At 37.6% G+C, this 23,588-nt stretch overlaps 1 protein-coding gene and 2 pseudogenes across 1 annotated transcript; all 3 read left to right on the top strand.

Annotated features, from left to right (window-relative positions):
• Nucleotides 1-8,631: 8,631 nt before the first annotated feature.
• Nucleotides 8,632-9,734, top strand: LOC112181339 (annotated as a pseudogene).
• Nucleotides 9,735-11,725: 1,991 nt separating this feature from the next.
• Nucleotides 11,726-13,011, top strand: LOC112181340 (protein PHOSPHATE-INDUCED 1). The gene has a single exon (XM_024319728.2). It carries the CDS (start codon nucleotides 11,906-11,908, stop codon nucleotides 12,863-12,865), a length of 960 nt encoding a protein of 319 aa, XP_024175496.1. The 5' UTR covers nucleotides 11,726-11,905; the 3' UTR covers nucleotides 12,866-13,011.
• Nucleotides 13,012-15,119: 2,108 nt separating this feature from the next.
• Nucleotides 15,120-16,232, top strand: LOC112181327 (annotated as a pseudogene).
• Nucleotides 16,233-23,588: the final 7,356 nt, after the last annotated feature.

Below are 23,588 nucleotides of genomic sequence, written 5' to 3'. Positions count from 1 at the left end.
TTTCAACTCAAATAATATTTGCTCATTCACTTTCTAGAAAAGTTGGTATTAGCTGATTCCACTGTTTGGGACATTATATTGAACTTGCACCTTTCTATTGTCGCTTCATATACTTTTTTTGGCGACCCATATTTCACCTAGGACTGAGGACTGTGAGTTGAAGATTAGAATTGTTGAACCCAACTTGCCCAAGCAACAAAAAAAATATAGCTTGTTTGTATATGAAATGGATTGGGAGCATAAAACTCATTTCAAATGTAGCAGTGATGACTGTAGTTAAAGTTGTATCATATTGCGGGTGGGAACTGGAAAAGCATAGTGTTGGGGAACTGCTGTTGAAGTGTGAAATTTCATAAAAATTAGATAATCTCTTTCCCTCTTAATGAATAACGGTGAAAGAATCTGAAATACTATCAATCTAGTGAGTTCCTTCTGTATCATTAAGACTCGATTTTGTCGACAAGACACCCTGTGTGTATAAAAGAGGTCAACTCTCTCTGGTAAGACTCTCAGACTAGAGAATGATCAGATGGTGGCACCATATTGAAAGATCCTTTTTCGTTCATTCATTTTCATTTTATCAGTTTAGTTTATAGGATTCGTCTTTACTTGGAGCGACAGAAACACTATGTGAAGGTTGTTGAAGTGAGCTACGAGAATGCGAAAACACACGTGTGATGAATGTTCTGAGCATCACAAAAGTCTTCTGGTAGAGCTTACTGATAGATATCCATGAATGATACTACATTTGCTTTCTGTAACTTCTAAATGCAATTTCAGCAGTGAGAAGTAGTATATATTAGTTTCATGGTAGTTCAACGATATAATTAGTAGAGTTTATTGTTGCTTCCAATATGATCTAATAACTCATGGTTTATCCCTGTACCAGCTGAGATTTACTTTATGGCATTGCAGGTATTATATGAGATGAAGTTGAATACTAAGGGAAGAACAATTAAAAGAAAAGAAAAAGCATATCATGTTTAGTATATATGCACCTGGATTAATGTAGGTAAGGTAACAAACGCTTAACACCTACTTATTATCAGTTTTTACAATTTCTTCTATTCCTACTTTCTCAAATAGTCTTTGGAAAGACTGAAAGGTGTTGAGTGGATTGGTGGTATATAGCCAATGATAGTGATGTAAGAGTCCTCAATACTTTTAAAAAACTCAATTCCAAATATTCTGCTTCTTTCATTTTTGTGCATATTTCATTTGGCTACCTTCATATTACGGTATATATTGAAGTGTTAGATTTATTAATGTATGCACATTGGAAAAGATGTAACCATGCTGTATATGTAGCATGGCTTAAATTAAATCACTGCAGCATTCCTTCTTTGATTATGAATTATGATTTACAAATGTCAAAGTGATCCTTCAAAAATATGTGACTTGTTTTTAGAAGGTATCTGAATCCATAGTAAATTTCATTCGATTAAGGTACTTCAACCAATCATGGATTACTTTAGTTGCAAGAAATGATCTGAATTGGGTAGAACTAGATAGAGTGATATGATTAATTGTTCATGTTGATCTGCTCCATACGTTTTAAGAAGTCTGCAATACATGTACACACTCCACGACGCTGAATCAAGCCTTACAGCACTTCTTACTCTTGTTTCAGGTCCAGAAGAATCTCTAGCTTTGTTACTTAGTTCTATGACTGCTTAGCTCAGCAAGCCAGGCATGTGATTGATCGCGTACAGGATTAGGGCATTTTTACAGATTTGGAGGTTCCATTTTCGGATCAACCCTTCTGAACTCTTGTCTATATGAACTTTGTAATACAATGACGTTAAAGTTTTAAACTCCTTGTGATTTATTCAAGATTGAGAGTGGAATGTACTTTAGTCTCAATACCAAAGCACAGAAATCTTCGAGCGATATGAAACGGAAAGAAAATTGTAGTTACCTACTTACCTTACTCATATTTCAATATGGTAAATCAAGCTTGACGAAACCAATTTTTGATCACAAGCTAATCAAAACCAATCTTTACATTTACTTCGAGCACAACTACATCCATAGCAATACTTCACCTTACTAAATAGACTAACTAAATACACTAGAAAAAAAGTTCTTAGAATCCTAAAGAAAATGAATTATTGTAAATAGACTAACTAAATACATACTAACGGCCTAGGGCAAAAACAACCCAACCCAAATAACTAAGCCCAAAGAGAAGTGGACCAAACCCAAGGCAGCAAAGTAGTCTTGACCCAGCCTAGATATCGTCGCCACTACCCAGAAGCCGCACAACTTCTCTAATGCAACTCCGTCCGACCCTGTCTGGACCACTCCACCCGTTTCAGCACCCCACGAATCCATGCCATTGTCGATTCAGCACCTCCCTACACCGTCGACGAGGCCCTCCGAACCTGTACAACAAGGTACCGAGCCTAATAGACTTCCACTAGAATCTGCTCCCCCGGACAATATAATCAATCACCTATCCAAATTAACCTGCTAAACGTCCACGAGGCAGAAGGCCATCCCGGACGTCTGGATGTCACCGAACGAGAAAGGATTTCGCAGTTGAATGAAGGCCGGCTTTAGGGTTTCTCAGAGGCAAAGCCTTCAGACCCTTGGGTGAAAAATAGTTATCAATTGACGTCCAAGACTTCCAAATTTTGAAATATTAAAATTAACTCTCTAGGTTTGTAAGCCCAATGTGAGTAGTTATTTGATCGTATGTAAGGTTTCTAATGTCTGTTCTATTAGTTGATTTGCGAATAATTCGCGAAATTACGAAATTCTTCAAAAAAAATCACTGTGGAATTTCCTAAAATTTAGAAATTAGCCTTTTTTTTATTTTAAGTAGCTAAATTATCGAATACATAATTCCAAAAATTTTCAATTGAAAAAAGCCAACTTTAAAAAAAAATTAAAAAAAATATTTTATTTTTTAATTAAAAAAGTCAAGTTTAAGATTAATTTTTGAATTTTAAACTTTTATAATTAAAAATCATATAATTACTAGTACTATTTACACTATTTATTTATTAAATAACTTAGATGTGTTGAAGTTTTGTATATCCAAATGGTAATATTTGAGAAAAGCTAAGATTCACCTTGATTTTTCTTCAAAATTTATGTTTTAAAAGTCATATAATTATATAAAAGTAAAAGAAATAACAAATATCCGTCCGTATATGACATGGATTGGGAACAAGAAAAAGATGGTTTGTTTGTATCAGATGTAGCAGTTGGAAATAGTGATGACTGTAGTTAAAGTAGTATCATATTACTGGTGCGAACTGGAAAAGCACGGTGTTGGGGAACTGCTGTTTAAGTGTGAAATTTCCTAAAAATTAGATAATGCTCTTACCCTCTTAGTGAATAACGGTGAAAGAATCTGAAATACTATCAATCTAGTGAGTTCTTTCTGTCTCATTAAGACTCAATTTTGTCGACAAGACACCCTGTGTGTATAAAAGAGGTCAACTCTCTCTGGTAAGACACTGAGCCTAGAGAATGATCAGATGGTGGCACCATATTGAAAGATCCTTTTTCGTTCATTCATTTTCATTTTTATCAGTTTAGTTTATAGGATTCGTCTCTACTTGGAGCGACAGAAACACTAGTGTGAATGTTGTTGAAGTGAGCTACAGAGAATGCGAAAACACCACGTGTGATGAATGTTCTGAAGAATCACAGAAGTCTCCTGTTGTAGAGCTTTACTGATGGGATATCCATGAATGATGCTACATTTGCTTTTCTGTAACTTATAAATGCAATTTCAGCAATGAGAAAGTAGTATTAATATTAAGTTTCATGGTAGTCTCAATGGTATTAGTAGAGTTTAATGTTGCTTCCAAATATGATCTAATTAAATCATGGTTTTTATCCTCTACCAGCTGAGACTTACTTCATGGCATTGCATGCAATTATATGAAGATGAAGTTGAAACTACTAAGGGAAGAATAATTAAAAGGAAAAGAAGAAGCATAGTCATGTTTGAGGTATATATGCACCTGAATTAATGTAGGTAAGGTAACAAACGCTTAACACCTACTTATTATCAGTTTTTGCAATTTCTTCTGATTCTTACTTTCTTAAGTAGTCTTGGAAAGACTGAAAGAGTGTTGAGTGGATTGGTGGATATAGCCAATGATAGTGATGTAAGAGTCCTCAATATTTTTAAAAAACTCAATTCCAAATATTCTGCTTCTTTTCATTTTTGTGCATATTCATTTGGCTACCTCATAATTACGGTATATATTGGAAGTGTTAGATTTATTAATGTATTGCACATTGGAAAAGCTGTGAACCATGCTTGTACATGTAGCATGGCTTAAATTAAATCCTGCATTCCTGTTGATTATGAATTTATGATTTACAAAATTGGCAAAGTGATCCTTCAAGAATCAAGCATATGTGACTTGTTTTCAGAAAGGTATCTGAATCCATATGTAAATGAACCCCTATGCATTAAATTAAGGTACTTCAACCAATCAACGGATTACTTTAGTTGCAAGAAATGATCTTGGATTGGGTAGAACTAGATATATCTTTCCGTTTAGACTCAATTTGAGTCTGATAGAGGTGATATGACTGTTCATGTCTCTGCATCTGCTCTATATAGTTTTAAGAAGTCTGCAATACATGTACACACTCCATGCAGCATAAATCATTATAGCCCAAGCCCACATCTATGAATGATCACCACCAAACCATTTGTGCATCAAGCATACCAAAATTAGCCAATGTGAAAATTCGGTGAGCCCTGCGGATTATGAACAAAAGTAGCTGAAGCACAAGGAGAGCAAGAGTCCCACCAATAATGCCCCCCATGATCCATCCCAAAGTTAGCTAAGTAGTCAACCACTTGATTCCCTTCTCAATAAATATGTGAAAATCGAACCTGCATGGAGAAGAGAATGGTACAACAATTGATCGAATCAACAGTTAGACGACAAAGGACTGAGCATCCTTTATTGGTAACAAAGTGATTTGCTACTTTGAATCACACTCAATCCGGAGGGAAGTCCACCCCTTCTCGATGCCATTGAAACTGTATGAATAATGAGTTATTGTTGATGAAATAAACATAGTTTTACAAAGTTGTTCCCGGTGATGTACTTGGTGTCGTTTTTTAATTATTCTCACTATATACCTATTATTGTTGTAACTTAGGAGCGGAGTCAACTATTCTGAGTGAGATTTTTAGTAAGTTATGTACGGGCTTCAAATTTATCAGTTTTGTAAAATTATGGAGCAAAATACCGTAGAATTCATCAATGAATGGAGTTGTGATACCGCTATGCAATTAAGAGTAAATCTACCTGTGTAATAAATGAATTTATACGGATCTGCCACTGCAATACATGGAAGGTAAACTGCATAAGAGTCCTTGAGAAGTCTGGGATGAACAACAAAGAGCAAGAATGCAAAGATTAAATAATCAGTTTAGTCTCACTACATCCAACAGCCCACATGAAACTTTGCTGGATATTAGAATCAAACTTCTCCATTAATCTTATCCAATCTGTGTATCAGAGTCTAAAGTGGGATTTGCATGAAATATAGTAATCTAGTAATCGAATGTTGCCTTCTATGAGATTTATTCTAGTTATCAAAGCTAGAATAATTAACAATGAAATATATTTAACTAAAGTCAACTGATAGAATTGACTGAATAATGCATGATCAGAATATACAACAAGAAGCTACAGAGGAAGGGGTGTCCTGTCCCTCACGAGATCACCAAAATAAAATGATATCAAAGTCAAAAGGGTAAAAAATACAAACAGTACCCAAACTATGGTCGACTCCGAATATCTGTACCCAAGTTTCCAAAACTATCACTTTGGTACCTAAAGTTCGGACCCTGACCCAACTTTAGTACCTAGAACACTGTTGGCCGTTACGCAGTTAGTCAATTGTTAAACTTTGATGGGTATTCTCGTCCTTTCACCAGATTTCTTCTTCTTTCTCAAACTCTCTTCATTTTCTTCTTCCTCCCAACTCTCCCATCATCTTGGGCACGGGTGGGCTGCGTAGGAGCAGGGCACTGGGTGGGCTGCGCAAGCGTGGGACGCGGGTACATATGTTGGGTCGGGCTAGATAACCTGGGTACCATTGTGATAGTTTTTGAAAATTTGGGTACATAAATTCAGAGTCGGTCATAGGTTGGGTACTATTTGTATTTTTTTCCCTGGAGGTAAAGACAGAGGGTCGGTTTTACCCCTAAGAAAATGCCACGTGGCATGATAGTTAACGCCGTCCATGACAGCAGGTACGAATGTTGGGTCAGGTGGGATATTTGGGGTACTATTATGATAGTTTCGGAAGCTTGGGTATAGAAATTCGGAGTGGCCCATAAGTTGGGTACTGTTTGTAATTTTTTCCCAAGTCAAAACCCAAATAACATTCCCGAGGAGTAGCCTAACCTTTATATATTAGTATAGGGAAAATTTCACAAATGATCACTCAACTATGACTCATTCAACACTTTGGTCACTGAAGTTTCAAATATATCATTTTGGTCACCCAACTATTACATTGTCAATCACTTAAGTCACTTTGTTAATTTTTTCATTAAAAATTAATAAAAAATACTCTTTGAGTGACTTAAGTGATTAACAGTGTAATAGTGAGTAACCAAAGTGATATATTTAAACTTCAGTGACCAAAATGTCGAATGAGTCATAGTTGAGTGACCATTTGTGAAATTCTCTCATTAGTATATGTAAAGAAATTTAGCTAACGCTTGTTAAGTCATAGTTGGGAAGAGACTACTCTGGCGTCAAGTACCATGTTGATCTTGATCCCATGTGCGCTTCTCTCCCGCTCTTTGTTTATGGACAATTTGTTGTTCTCTTTATCCATGGAGACGAAAATGAAGAAGAGGAAAGTTCGTCTCTGTTGCTGCATACTCCTGGTAAACTCATTTCTTATAATCTTGAGAGGCAAGACCTTCAAATCTGTTAACCCCCAAGGCCGGAGTTGATGATTCTCTCTTACGACCTACGAGTTGACGCAGCTTATTATCCTAAAGCATCTAATTATCCATATATGGAGACTTTGGCCTGTGTGATATAATTTATATCCTCTTGCTGCTGCTGGTGGTTTTTGTTTCTTGTTGTAAGATTTTGTATTAGAAAAGTGCTATTATTTGTGTGGATTACTGGATTTGACACTTTACTTCAAAAAAATAAAATAAAAATTAGCTAAGATCCCTATTATGCCCACCTTATTATCAGTTTATCACTAGCTTCTACAGAAACACCATTACGCTTAATCTGCAATTTTTGTTGCTCCTATTAATGTATAGTGTTCCACCAATCATCCACATGAAACTGGGGTAGCTAGCTCTCATGGAATGGTGAGCAATTAAATATATCGATTGGACTAAAGTGATAGAATTTAATCACATGATTGGGATAATTGGATAAACATCAGGATGACAGAGAGAAGGAGAGTCATATCTCTCAGAAGGTTATCAACCAAAACCTCTCATGGCAGAAGCCTACACCAGCTCATCTGAATAACTTCACTCCATTGGAATTTGAAACCCTGGTCTGAGAGGCATGCACTGACTTTTAACTCAGTCCCTCTATTACCCGGCTATACATCTTCCCATATCTACCTTCCTCTGAATTCTGTATCATATATAAATAAATACTCCCACATCCACAAACACATACTTAAATTAACTAAACCCTAGCCAACAGCCAAATCAGATACTCTTCCACTGAACCCTAACCAACAGCCAAATCAATCACTCTAATCCTCATTATTTACCCACTTGAGTCACAATGTCAAAGTAAATTTAGAACTAGAGTTGATTTTTAGGCAACTCCAAGTAAAATTTTGAATACTATTTACTTGGCAAGCTCCAAAGTGGACTTGTATGGGGACAAGTAATTAACTTTCCATTTCAGTCCAAATAGGTCCTGTTGATGTTGAGAATCTGGGGGCATGTAAACTCACTAGATTCAAGTGGTATTGCAATAAGAAATGGAAGTTAAATTCCAGCACTTACCCAAGTGAAGGCTATGCATGGATTATTTACAAAGAGTTAATATCCCACCAGATTGTGAGAATCAGAAAGATGAATTTGTTTCATGATGATCGATCATTTTCCTTCAACTTTCACAAAAGTGAAAGTTAGCATCTATTTTTTATCTTCAATCTAATGAGTAGCATACCTCTCTAATTTTATGCACTAAATGCGTCTTGAAAAAAAAAATTGCGAAAAGTAGAGACTAGAGTTCAATCATTAACTTTAACACTTAAGTAAACATACTATCTACAATGTAAGATACTTATGCAAAACTACAAAAAGTGGTATGCAATTAAATGATTAATTGAATCCTCATTGTCTTATACGTCGTATTGACTTGGCTGGATCACCCTGTCATCTAGTCTTAGCCCTAGGTTGGGTTAAGAAGCCAGTGCAAAAGCAGCCCAAATTTAAAATGCAACACGCTTTCTTGTGGCCTCTAGCTCTCTCACATTACTTCCCATCAAATCCCACCTATCTTTGGATCCTTCCATTCACTTTCTTCCCTCAAGTCTTCAGCACTATATATGCCTCTCCATAGTCCACTCTAATCCATCCCAAAAAACTTGAGCTCTATCATTCTTTTCCAGCATCACTGAACTTCCCAAATTTTTCGTTGTTAAAAAACATGGTTTCTTCCGCTTCCAAACAAGTCTTTTCCTTTGTTCTGCTTCTCTCTCTGTTCCATTTTAGCTCAGCAGCTAGGAGCCTTGCTGAGACCAACTCAGATCAAACCCAACAGCCTATACTCTTCCAATACCACAATGGCCCTCTTCTCACTGGCAAAATCTCCATCAATTTGATCTGGTATGGCAAATTCAAGCCTTCCCAGCGCGCAATTGTTTCCGATTTCATCACCTCCCTTTCCACTTCTTCTCCATCTACAAACCAACCATCAGTGGCTACATGGTGGAAATCCATAGAGAAATACTACACCTCTCCAATGCCAAGAAAACCTCATCTATTTCCCTCTCATTGGGTAACCAAATCCTCGATGAGAGCTACTCTCTGGGCAAGTCCCTATCTGTTGGAACACAGATCATACAGTTGGCAGCCAAGGGTGGCCAGAGTAATGCCATCAATGTTGTTTTGACCTCATCAGATGTTCTAATTGATGGGTTTTGCTCTAGCAGATGTGGTACACACGGGTCTTCAAAGAGCTCTTTCATCAGAGGCAAGAGCTCCAAGTTCGCTTACATCTGGGTCGGAAACTCCGAGACCCAATGCCCGGGTCAATGTGCTTGGCCATTCCATCAGCCAATTTACGGACCACAATCTCCACCTTTGGTTGCACCCAACAATGATGTGGGTTTGGACGGTATGATCATCAATCTAGCTGGCCTTTTGGCGGGGACAGTGACCAACCCTTTTGGAAATGGGTTCTACCAGGGTCCCAAAGAGGCTCCATTAGAGGCTGCTTCGGCTTGTCCCGGTGTCTATGGGAAAGGAGCATATCCTGGTTATGCTGGAGACCTCTTGGTTGATGCTACAACTGGTGCTAGCTACAATGCAAATGGTCTGAGTGGGAAGAAGTACTTGCTTCCTGCTCTGTTTGATCCCTCAACCTCAACTTGTTCGACTCTTGTATGAGACTACTTGGGAGTACTTATCGTGTAGACCATGTAGTAAATAGAGTCATTAGGGAGCTTAATACTTCACTTCCCATTCTTTGTTATATTCTTTTGTATAATCAAAATAAAAATTGACATGCATTATTGTACGATATAGGGATGAAAACTGAGATATATAGAAACGCAAAGACTAAATAATCATCTTAATCTGATTCCATCAATAGATTACTTCATTAAGATCAAGTTCAAATGAACAAGAGCAAAACTGAGCATTAATCATGTTATCGGCGTCTCCTTCAATCTCAGTTCCATAAAATCTGCATCCACAGTAAACCAAACTCAGTGCATATAATAAGGCAAAAACTTAAGTTGATTTATGACATAATGTCTCCTTCAACCATCTCATTACTCTTTGCTAATTTCGTGCTAATAAGGCAAAAACTTCTGTTGATTAATGACAGAATCAAACTTTTCCACTCTTGTCCAATCTGTGTATCAGAATCTAAAGTGGGATTTGCACAATATATAGTAATCTAGTAATAGAATATTGCCTTCTGTAAAGGCAAGAAGCTAGAATAATTAACAATGAAATATATTTAACTAAAGTCAAATGATAGAATGGACTAAATACACATGATCAGAACTAAATACACATGATCATGTGTAAACATCAGGAAAGATACAGAGAAGGAGAGTCATGTCCCTCACAAGGGTCGCCAAAATAAAATGATATAAAGTCAAAACCCATATAACATTCCCAAGGAGTAGCCTAACCTTACTCTACATTAGTTTATGTGAAGGAATCTAGCTAAGATCCCTACTATTCCCCCTTATTATCACTTGCTTCTACAGAAACACCATTATGCTTAATCTGCAATTTTTGTTGCTCTTATTAATGTAGCGTTCCACCAATCACCACATGAAACTGGGTAGCTAGCTCACAAAATATTTGTTCATCATGATCAAAAGTAGAATGTGCATAATATAGAGTAATGGATTTTGTTGAGTTCTACAAGATACCAGATGGAATGGTGAGCAATTAAATATGTTGCTTGGACTAAAGTGATAAAATTCAATCACATGATCTGGATGATTGGATAAACATCAGGAAGACAGAGGAGAGTCATTTCTCTCACAAGGTTATCAACCAAGACCTCTATGGCAGAAGCCTACACACCAGCTCATCTGAATTACTTAACTCCATTGAATTTGAAACCATGGTCCGGGAGGCATGCACTGACTTTTAACTCACTCCCTATATTACCCAACTGTACCTCTTCCCAAATCTACCTTCCTCTGTATTCTGTATCATATATAAATAAATACTCCCAAATCCACAAGCACATACTTAAGTTCTACTAAATCCTAGCCAACAGTCAAATCAAATACTCTTCTACTAAACCCTAGCCGACAGCCAAATCAAATACTCTAATCCTAGTCATTTACCCATTTGCGTAACAATGTCAAAGTAAAACTTGGAACTAGAAGCTGATATTTAGGCAACTCCAAGTCTAATTTCTGAACACTAATTACTTGGCAAGATCCAAAGTGGACTTGTATGGGACAAGTATAGTACTTTCCATTTCATGTCCCAAATAGGCCCTGTGTAAACTTACTAGATTCAAGCTGCATGGAAGCTAAATTCCAACTTTTGTCCAAGTTGAAGGCTATATACACAGTTAATATCCCACCATTTTGTGAATATTAGAAAGATAAGTTTCCTTCATGGCAATAAATTGTTATTCTTCAACTTTTGAAAGTGAGTATCTATTTTTTACCTCCAATCTAATGATTTGTATATCTCCTCCAATTTTATACACCATACGCATACGCGCTCCGAAACAAAAAAAATTATGAAAAGTAGAGACTGCACTCTGCATTCCTAACTATAAACATTTAAGCAAAACATACTGTCTACAATGCAGTATACTCTAATGAAAAACTGCAAAAAGTGGTATGCAATTATTGGAATCCTAATTGATGACGGTCTTATTCGTCGTCCTAATTGACTTAGCTGGATAAACCCTGTCATCTAGTCTTAGCCCTTAAGTTGGGTTGAAATGCCAGAGCAAAAGCAGCCCCAATTTAAAATGCAACTCATTGTCCTGCTGGCCTTTAGCTTTCTCACTTTACTCCAATTAAATCCCACCTTTCTATGGCTCCTTCCATGCACTTTCTTTCCCCCGAGTCTTCAGCAGTTCAGCACTATATATATGCCTCTCCATAGTCCACTCTAATCCAACCCACAAAAACTTGAGCTCTATCAATCTTTTCTAGCATCACTGAACTTCCCAAATTGATTTCGTTGTTAAAAAACAACATGGTTTCTTCTGCTTCCAAACAAGTCTTTTCCTTTGTTCTACTTCTCTCTCTGTTCCATTTTAGCTCAGCAGCTAGGAGCCTTGCTGAGACCAACTCAGATCAAACCCAACAGCCTATACTCTTCCAATACCACAATGGCCCTCTTCTCACCGGCAAAATCTCCATCAATTTGATCTGGTATGGCAAATTCAAGCCTTCCCAGCGCGCAATTGTTTCCGATTTCATCACCTCCCTTTCCACTTCTTCTCCATCTATAAACCAACCATCAGTTGCTACATGGTGGAAATCCATAGAGAAATACTACCTCTCCAATGCCAAGAAAACCTCATCTCTTTCCCTCTCATTGGGTAACCAGGTCCTCGATGAGAGCTACTCTCTGGGCAAGTCCCTGTCTATTGGAACACACATCAAACAGTTGGCAGCCAAGGGTGGCCAGAGGAATGCCATCAATGTTGTTTTGACCTCATCAGATGTTCTAATTGATGGGTTTTGCTCTAGCAGATGTGGTACACACGGGTCTTCAAAGAGCTCTTTCATCAGAGGCAAGAGCTCCAAGTTTGCTTACATCTGGGTCGGAAACTCCGAGACCCAATGCCCGGGTCAATGTGCGTGGCCATTCCACCAACCTATCTATGGACCACAGACCACACCTTTGGTGGCACCCAACAACGATGTCGGTGTGGACGGTATGATCATCAATCTAGCTAGTCTTTTGGCCGGGACCGTGACCAACCCTTTTGGAAATGGGTTCTACCAGGGTCCCAAAGAGGCTCCATTAGAGGCTGCTTCGGCTTGTCCCGGTGTCTATGGGAAAGGAGCATATCCTGGTTATGCTGGAGACCTCTTGGTTGATGCTACAACCGGTGCTAGCTACAATGCAAATGGTTTGAGTGGGAAGAAGTACTTGCTTCCTGCTTTGTTTGACCCCTCAACCTCAACTTGTTCTACTCTTGTTTGAGACTACTTGGGAGTACTTATAGTATAGGGTATAGACTAAGTAGTAAATACTGTCATTAGGGAGCTTAATACTTGAAATCTCATTCTTTTTTATATTCTTTTGTATAATCAAAATAATAATACAAAGTTTCGACATGCATTATTGTATGATAGAAGGATGAGACACTGAGATAGTAATGCAAAGACTAAATTATCATCGTAATCTGATTCCATCAATAGATTACCATACTAAGATCAAGTTCAAATGAATTAAAAGCAAACCTGAGCATTAATCACATATTCGGCGTCTCCTTCAATCGAAAGTTCCATAAAATCTGCATCCAGAGCAAACCAAGCTCAGTCCATATAGAAGGCAAAAACTTCAGTTGATTACTGACAGAATGTCTCCTCCAACCATTTCATTACTCTTTGCTAATTACCTTTTCCAGTAGTCAACTACGCTTATATATATTGTATTTGCTACTCGTTCATAGTAATGGAATTGTTTAAGTTGAAATTTGTAATTACCGGTAGCTTTTAATTTCCTTAGCTAACTATAAATTTTTGCACCTATATAAAGGCATCTCTGATCAACTGATGAACTGATACAAACGAAGTTCATACACTAATATATGAAATTAATAGAGAAGTCTATCAAAATAGTGAAATGCATGCCATGATGTTATCATTGGATTTTGTAACTTAATCTCATTTACCATAGTGTCACTAGGTGACAATGTCGTTTAGCATTTGAACACTTGAGTGATGCATGATTGCATGAACGCAAAGTACTCCATGGGAATAAAGAATGCATAAGGAATTTAAATAAATTGTCTTTAGATTAAAGCTAGCTTTATCAAAGAAACAAAAAAAGTTTCATCTTCCTTGATAGGATCTAAGTTTTCTACTCTTGCTCTCAATTTGCTCTCTAAAATTATCTGTCTCCAAATAACTAATATCGCCTCATTTTTTTTTAATTATTAAAGAAAAGTTTACATTTCTCCTAAAACGCATGCCCTTTTGCCCTCTCTTACATATTGTTCCTCAAACTTATTCCACTGGTGGTAGGTCCTAAAAACCACAATTCCTTGGAGCATGATCATGCCTGTACAAGGAGGAAGGAAACACCATAAAGATTATAGTCTCCAATGTCCAATTGTGCTCCACATGCCGCATATTTGGCATTGAACCGCCCATTTGCTAATAAACACACAATGGCCCGGAGCCATATATACCTTGAAGTACACCACCAGACCGGCCTTGACAATGCAACTACTCCATATGGTGAGGTACTCATGCTTGATATCCACAAAATGCTCACCGACCACTACCCACCCCACTATCCGGCACAGAACTTTCCGACCCATCATAATACTCTCGATAGAAAATTAACTTATCGCCCAAGGTTCTTCTCCTCTAGGCTTCGATCTAGTTGGCTATAATTTATTCATTTTCTTCAAGAGCCTAATTGGAGAAAGATCAGGAAGATACAAAGGAGAGTCGTGTCCTGGCCACAAGGTTACCAAAACAAAAGCATTGAGCAAAGTCAAAACCAAAAACCTTCCCCGGAGAGGCCACCACCTCACTGCAATAACTTCATTCAAAATTTAAACCTTGGGCGGCAGGCGCTGAATTCGAACTCACTCATTCACTGCCTCTATAACCCAGCTGTATGCCTACATCACTTCTCACACCTACCCTGGCTACCCACTACCCCAGATGACATCACTAACACAGTTACTTAGTCAGTGACACTAACTAATACTTCACATTACTTTATATCCGGAGATTAGCTCACAGGGCCAGAGTATATCAGTATATTACAAACAATCTGCAATCTACTCATTTTTTGCTCCGGAATTTCAATACTCTGCAATATCGTAAAATTCTCGCTAAAGCAGTTGCAGATAAGCAAACAGCCATTTGGAAAACCTAGAAATAGATAATACTAATACTAGCAGGGTTATATTAATCATGGCATATAAAAACAATAATTAAGAAAAAGTACCTGCTAACACAGAAAAGACGGTGCACTACTTTGTCTTTTTCATCCTTATTGGGATGGTCTCATTTTTCCTAATGCACTCGGCTGGCTAAACTCTGTCATCCTTAGTTTTGGTCGAAAAAGCCAGAATAAAAGCAGCCTAAATTTAAAATGCAACGCGTTGTCATCTGGCCTTTAGCTCTCCCACTTCACTCTCTTCAATTCCCTCCTTTCTTTGGCTCCTTCCATGCACTTTCTTTCATTCAAGTCTTCAGCACTATAAATAGGCATCTTCATAGTTCACTCTAATCCAACTGATATATCAAACCTTGAGCTTCATACATTTTTAGTAGAATCACTAAGATTTCAATTCTCAAATTGATAGCTTTGTTACAGATGACCATGGCTACTTTTGCTTCCTCATATTTACTTCTACAACTAGTCTCGCTCATATTTTTGTTCAGCCATTTTAGCTCAGCAGCTAGGAGCCTTGCTGAGACCAGCTCAGACCAAACCCAGCAGCCTATACTATTCCAATCCACAATGTGGCCCTCTTCTCACGGCAAAATATCCATCAATTTAATCTGGTATGGCAATTCAAGCCCTCCCAGCGCGCAATTGTGTCCGATTTCATCACCTCACTTTCTTCTTCTTCTCCATCTAAACATCAACCCTCTGTTGCTACATGGTTGAAATCCATAGAAAAATACTATTACTCTCCAATGCCAAGAAAACCTCATCTCTTTCCCTCTCATTGGGTACCCAAATCCTCGATGAAAGCTACTCTCTGGGCAAGTCCCATCTCTTGGAACGCACATCAAACAGTTGGAGGCCACTGGTGGCCAGAGTAATGCCATCAATGTTGTCTTGACCTCATCAGATGTCATTATTGATGGGTTTTTCTCTAGCAAATGTGGCACACATGGGTATTCAAGAAGCTCTTTCCTTCGAGGCAAGAGCTCCAAATTCGCTTACATTTGGGTCTCTTATCTGGGTCGGAAACTCCGAGACCCAGTGCCCTGGTCAATGTGCTTGGCGATTCCATCAGCCAATTTATGGACCACAATATCCAGCTTTGGTTGCACCCAACAACGATGTGGGTGTGGATGGCATGATCATAAACCTGGCTAGCCTTTGGCTGGGTGACCAACCCTTTTGGGAATGGGTTTTATCAGGGTCCCAAAGAGGCTTAGAGGCTGCTTCGGCTTGTCCTGGTGTCTATGGGAAAGGGGCACATCCTGGTTATGCTGGAGACCTATTGGTAGAAGCTACAACTGGTGCTAGCTACAATGCCAATGGTTTTAATGGGAAGAAGTACTTGCTCCCTGCTTTGTTCGATCCCTCAACCTCAACTTGTTCAACTCTTGTTTGACACTTCGCTGTGGGAAACTAGAAATTATGTAGGGAGTAGGGAGTAGGATTACTTCTGAAATTATTCATTATTTATTATTTATTCGTTTATTCTTTTATATCACACTTATAAATCATATAAAAAGAAATTTTATATACACTCCTAAAATAACTACTTAATATAAACCTCATACATTTCTGTCTCCTTTTCTCATCATACTTCCATCTATGACCCTTCTCATTAGGGGTGTAAATTTTTTTTTTGAGAAAGCATTAGGGGTGTAAATGAGATAAGCTTAAGCGAATACTATGGTGATCAAATTCAGGCACTCAGCTCAGTTATTTTTTATCGAGCTTGAGCCGGGTTTATGCTTGATTAACTTTTTTCAAGCTCAAACTCGGCTCGGCTTGAATGTTTTTTTTAAGCTCAAGCTCAACTCGATTATTGGACAAAGCTCAAGTCCAATTTATGCTCGAATTGGCTTAATTTGGCTCTAAATCAATAAAGTTAATTAAGAATAAAATTTTAAATAAAAATAATGATCCGAATTTAATTTGATTGGTTACCCCATCGTATTTTTTTAATTGAGGCACAAATATTGTCTTTCTTTGTTACACGCTATACTCAATTTGCCTTTTAATTGAAAAGGAAGGCAATGAAAAAAAAAAAGGCTTTTATTACAATAACAATTTTATATTTATATTTTAAATTTTCATGAGTCAAGCTCAAGCTATTCAAAAAAAATATGAGCTATTCACGAGCTTGACGAGCCAAATATATCATAGTTTTTTAAAAAACAAAAAAACCGCTCATTTATCTTACAAACACGAACTAAACGAGCTAAAAATGAATCGAACTCAAATTGTATCAGGTCTAGGAAAGGAGGTACACATCAAAAGAAAAATTACTTTCATCTTAAGGAAGCAGACAATGATAGCTTGAAAGTCCAATTCCATATAAGGGGCGGAATCAGGATTTAAACATTGGGGGGGTCGAGACATAAATTATAAAAAAAAAACTACACCAAAAATAAATTAAAATCATATTCAATATAATCCATAAGTAAATAATAAATTCGAAACAAACTGATAGATAACTCTCATTTCAAAAAAAAAAGCAACCTGATTTTTAATTAATATTACTATATTCTTATTATTAGTGATTGTTTTATTAAAGTTTCATATATGAATTGATTATCACGTGGATTTGGGAGGAGGAGGGGGGGTCCTCTTCATGAATGGAAGGTTTTTTCTTAGATTGTTTAACAGCAATGCACATATAAGTATACATCTGATAGTACGTTGGGCAGGTCTGGACCCCATCAGACTGAAACACAGTTCCACCACTGAGTTTTGTATAAAGTTCTTCGAGTTTCCTTCTATCAATCCAATATACTCTACGGGCTTATTGCATCTTTGGATTGAATAAGCAACGTCCTAACAGAGAATCTGGAATAGGAAGATGGCTTCAAGCTATATTGGATTTTCTTCCATTTATCATTGCTTCTCATATAAGTCCTAGTCTTAGCCTTTATCTTTAAAAGACACAAAAAAAAAAAAAAAAAAAAAAGTTTCACTCTTCATCTTATCTTTATATTCCTTTTTTCATTTTATTTAAAAAAAAAAAAAAAAAAAGAGAAATTGTCAATAATTTTCTGTAAATTACATTCATTCCCTCTCAAATGTGTAAGTTTATTAAGTACGTAGTAAAATAAACTTTCTATGAAATTTCACTATTATGGCACGTTTACTTACTTGGAATGGAAAATAATCATGAATCGGAGACAAGTGGAATGGGAGAAGAAAGGAATCGGTATTAATTCCGGAGGAATGATTCCTAAACCCATCTCCCCCTTCGTATCGAATTCCTGAGTATTCAGGAATCGATTCCTGATAAGGAGGTGGGACATACATCCATTCCGATTCCTTCATGTGTTAGTAAACGCAGGAATTCTTTTACCCTGAATCATTCCGATTCCTTTATGTGTTAGTAAACGCAGGAATGTTTTTATCCCGTAATCATTCCCTTTCCTTCGAAGTAAGTAAACGTGCCCTTATTCACTTGTTGTTCCATCAGTTATTTGGAGCCTTGTGGTACGGTTTTGCTGTTGACAGAGAGATACACTGTTGGAGGGAAGCCTCGTTGCTTATGCCATGTCATGTATAAGATTTCCACTGTGATCATAGGGATGTAACAGCCGGAGTACTTAGAACCTGCAACGTGACTCATATAAAGGCATCATGCGATCCAAAGGATAAAAAAAATTTCGAGTTTGGTATATTTCGTTATGCTCTTCAGTCTAACTTTACAAGATCAGCATTTTTTCCTCGGAAGTTCCTGCAATCTTTTTGGTGGGGCTTGCGCAATTTGAGGTTCGCACACACTTGAGATTGATTGATGTTTCATTTTCTACTATAAATTCAGAGCGAAAGAATGAATACATAATGTATTCGTTCATTACATGTTTCTTAAATTTTTTTTTTTTTTTTTTTGCACGCACGCAGTTCCTTTGGTTCAAACTTGGAGACCAGTTCCAATACGTTGGAAATTTGCTTCTCAATTTTAACTTCTATAAGTGGTTTGGTGATGTTCTTAATATATCTCAATGCATGGGTGGAGGTTGGTGTTGATTAATTAGTAGTCTTAAAATAATCATTACGAACCCGTAACCTTTACGTCATATATGGAATAAATTTTTTAGAAAATTACAAACAAGTATCACTTTGAGACTTATATTAGTCATAAAGTCACCTAAATTGTTTTGTACACATAAGGCCACTTGCCTCTTTAAATTATTTTTTCTCTGTCCATTTTACCCTTCTACCTAAGAAAACTAACCGCCTGGTATTAGAATAACCACTCTCCCTCTCTCTATGCGACTCTCCCGAGGAAGCCCTCTCTCTTCCTCTTCGTCCTCCGACAAAACTCGTCGCTTTTGTTTTTCTGGCTTCCGACAACGGCGGCCAAGACGGCTACAACCTTCATCAAAGCAGAACCAATGACCTTTCAACCTAAGGTACACCTGACGGCGAGAGTTCTCAGCGTTCCAAGCATAGCGGAGGCGCTTGTTGAATTGAAGCATCTCGATGTCGCTCTCACGTCGCCAGCGACCGATTCTCTGGTAGTGATGACGAAGAAGAGCCGAAATGGTTGGGCTGTGCTTTATACTCGATCTGCAGGATTTCGCCGTCGCCGACTTGGCGCAAATGGAGTCGCTCCGAGATCAGATAGGCCTGTGCTTCGTCTTCAAAAAACTGATCACCTCCTCCGATCATATTCCCGTCACCGTCATCGACACATCATCCAGGTTAGTTGTACTTATCGATTTCTGATGTAAATCCCTATGCAACTGGAAACGGAGCTCCGTTTGATTTTGTGGATGTGTGAATTGTTAGCATGGAGACTAGTATTAAGCGCAGCAAATAACTAAAGCGAGTGGATGCTTGACATTGATTCTTGTGTTTGGTTCATGTTCAGATTTGATTCTTGGAAACTGATCACTTTTTTTGTTACGAACAAATCCATCCATATGTTGTTACTTTGATTCTCCTGCTTCTGCTTCTTGTTAAATTGTAGGGCTTTGTGATATTTGAACCATCAAGATGAATTCTTGTTAGATTTTCAGGGTTTTATCTTTCATTTGGAAGATTATTAATGAGTTGTGTTATTAAGAATTTGTATGGGTTAGTGACAAACACTAGGATGGAGATGTACGACCTATTGAGCTAGATATGCTATTTGCTATTGCTCTAGAAAGGTAAATTCATTAATTACACCTTATTTTTTAGTTTGATGTGGTATACATTGTGTTGGATTTCATAGGTAGTTCCGTTGTCTTCCAGACCCCTAGGGAAAAATCAATAAATGGTCCAGCATATAATGTAGCTTTTGCTAGATGATAATTGGTAGAAGGCTCCTACATACATTTCGTGGTGGTCTTATTAGTCGCATAGCTGGAAAGTCATGACCCCGAGTTTTCCAACCCTTAGCAGGGACCAACCAAGACTAACCATTCTGTTTTCTATACCAATTGCCTCCAATTGTGGTGAATCATGTAATTGCCATTAGAGCAGCTGATGCTCAAACATATTTGTTAAAATCTCTTTTATCAACCAGTCGAATTTTGTATTCAGCCGTTGGTAAATATGGACTACATGTGACTTCAATACAGTAATAATAGTTTTTATGCCTATGTTAGTATCTTTTCAAGCTGATGTCAGTAGGTTTTCTGTTTTTGTTTTAATTGATTTCAAGTCAGTAGCTTGCTATAACTGTTACAGTGGTTTTTCAACACAGTGATAGTAGCTTTCTATCTCTATGTTAGTATCTTTTCAATCTAATCTCAGTAGCTTCTTTGTTTTCATTTTGATTGATTTTAAGTAGTTTTTGTCAATAGCTTATCAAAATGAAAAAGAATGATCCTGAATGAAATTCAATTTTCTTACTGTTGTGATTTCATATTTCAAGCATTTCTTATTTGAAATTTGTGTTACACTATCAACATGTATAATTAGCTGGTTTGTGTAATCAATATTTATGTCAGTAGCTTTTTTATTACTAGTCTAGTAGCTTTGTATATGTGTTATAGTAGCTTTATATCAAAATTAGTAGCTTTTATTAATGGTCCAGTAACTTTGTACAAGTTTTATAGTAGTTTTTTACCTATGTCAGTAGCTTTTTGTTACTGATTTAGTAGCTTTGTACATGTGTTATAGTAGCATTCTGTATTTATGACGGTTGTGATGCCTCGGAAATTTGTAATTATTTTTCGAGGATTTTCCGGAATTTAATTAGTGGTTATTGGATAGTTTTGTGGCTCATGGATGGAGCGGAAGTGTTTCGGGCGAATAATTATTCAGGAATGGTCGTTTTGGGGGGGGGGGGGGCAAGGGTTGACTTTTGATGCGTTGAGATTCTACAAAAAATTCCTTCACGAAAGTTGTAGAGCGCGTCGATACGAGTTCATGGATATGTGGAACGCAGAAATCAGAGTTCGTATGAGAAAGTTATGAGCGTTGAAAAATTTAGAAAGTTACTATATATAGGAGTTTCCCTTTCGGGAAAGTTACTATTTTCATTTTTCCACTTTCCTTTTCCAGAAACCAACTCTTCTCTCTCTTTTCTCTCTCAACTGATACCTTCGGTATCTGGGTTTTTCGACTGACCCGACCCGAACCCGGAAACCTGACTCGGCTTTTCCGACGAGCTCCGGTGGTCTCCGGCGACGAAACTTTCCAGATCACTTCATAGTTGCCGTCCGCTCCTCCCTGTGGTGTCCTCTAGTGACGATTCACGGCGGAGGAGGTGCAGCAAGGCGGCGACTTTTGGAGGAATCTGACCCGATTGGTTCTCCAATATCCGACGTCGGCGAGGCTTCAAACCGAGTTTGGGGAGCTCAGAGCAGCCTCCTTGATCTATCCTTGGTGGGTGTTTGGATCGATTCAAGTGAAACTTGGTCCAACTCAGATTGAACAGTAATTCAAAGCTTGTGAGGTAGTTTTCGACCCTTTATGCTTGTTTTTTGACTTCGAGCAAGTATGAAAATTCACAAGCATGCTTAGATGAGTAGCTTTGATGTTGGGAATTTTGGGAAATAATGAGTTTTGGCCGGCGGCGGTGCGCCACCGTCTGTGACGGCATTCTGGCGGCGTTCCGGCCATATTAGGAACTATTTCTAGTATTATATATCTTCTACTCGTCGATACGAGCGTTTCGATATATAATATGCAAATTTTGGAGTTCGTATGGAATTGTCATGATTTTTACAGTTTCATACCGGTGGATTTATTCAATCTGTGAGAATTTGAGCGTCCGATCGACTTGTGGTTGGGACATGGTCGATCGTATAAGTATTCCGGAGACATTGGGTGGTCTCAGATGTGGTTTCGCCTCATTTGACGTCACTTTGGGGAATTTTGGTTCGATTTAGGGTTTCGAACGTATTCCTTTGTTTCATTGACTGAATCAAGGCTGTACTTTCCTTAGGTACTTGACGAAGTATTCTTGGACGTTAGTTGGTGGTTAGGCTGTTTTTTCTGTATTGAAGACGCAGCGGGAATTTCGAGGTGAGTAATCTTACGAAGTTCATTCACGAACGGGCTTACCTTTATCCTTTTGAGAGTTATTGATTTAACTACAAACTATAGTTGGTATTAGTAGGCATTCCTGAGCGGATGACTACGTATATATATATTTACGTGAAATATATATGTTTTGGTGGGTTTGTAGATTTATGAAAACAATATGCATGAAATGATGCTTTTTATTGTTTTGGGTTGTGGCTTTTGGAAAACAAATGATTGTGGAAATGTTGATTTCGATTTGTTTTGAAAAGTGTTGAGATTTGTGTATTTGTGGAACATTTTAGTTCGCGGTGGGTTATTTAAATATGGGTCTTGTACCAGGAGTAATTGATAGGGATCAATTACGGGGAATCTTTCATTTTAGATTCGTGTAACATTTTGGGTCTACTGTGACTCCTTTAAATGTTTTGGTATTTATACCGTGGATCCAAAGACTTACGAGTTGAGGATTATGGATCACGAAATGTGATCGTGGGTGGGAAAATAGGACTTCACGCCTTTGGCTGGGTTTGTGGATACGATCAGTTAGAGCTCTAGTCTGTCCGTCGTGCTTTGTTTCTTGATTGAAACGTGATTTGTGTGGGTTTATCCCGTGATTTGTTTATTGATTTAAACGTGAATCGTGTGAGTTTATCGCTTGCTTTGTTTCTTGATTGAAACGTGATTTGTGTGGGTTTATCCCGTGATTTGTTTATTGATTTAAATGTGAATCGTGTGAGTTTATCTCGTACTTTATTTCTTGATTGAAACGTGATTTGTTTATTGATTTAAACGTGATTTGTGTGAGTTGTTTCTTGATTGAAACATGTGAGTTTATCTCGTGATTCGTGTGGGTTTATCCCATGCTTTGTTTCTTGATTGAAACATGATTGTGTGGGTTTATCCCGTGATTTGTTTATTGATTTAAACGTGAATCGTGTGAGTTTATCTCGTGATTCGTGTAGGTTTATCCAGTGCTTTGTTTCTTGATTGAAACGTGATTTGTGTGGGTTTATCCCGTGATTTGTTTATTGATTTAAAAGTGAATCGTGTGAGTTTATCTCTTACTTTGTTTCTTGATTGAAACGTGATTTGTTTATTGATTTAAACGTGATTTGTGTGAGTTATTTCTTGATTGAAACGTGTGAGTTTATCTCATGGTTCGTGTGGGTTTATCCGTGCTTTGTTTCTTGATTGAAACGTGATTTGTGTGGGTTTATCCCGTGATTTGTTTATTGATTTAAATGTGATTTGTGTGAGTCTATCTTGTGATTCGTGTGGGTTTATCCCGTGATTTGCTTAAACGTGCGGGTTTTATCCCGTGGTTTTGTGTGAGTTGTTTTGAGTT

The sequence above is a fragment of the Rosa chinensis genome, unplaced genomic scaffold (assembly GCF_002994745.2).
Source record: "Rosa chinensis cultivar Old Blush unplaced genomic scaffold, RchiOBHm-V2 RchiOBHmChr0c28, whole genome shotgun sequence".
Lineage (NCBI taxonomy): Eukaryota > Viridiplantae > Streptophyta > Magnoliopsida > Rosales > Rosaceae > Rosa > Rosa chinensis.
Note: the sequence above shows the minus strand (reverse complement) of the source record. Positions and strands in the feature narration are given on the sequence as shown.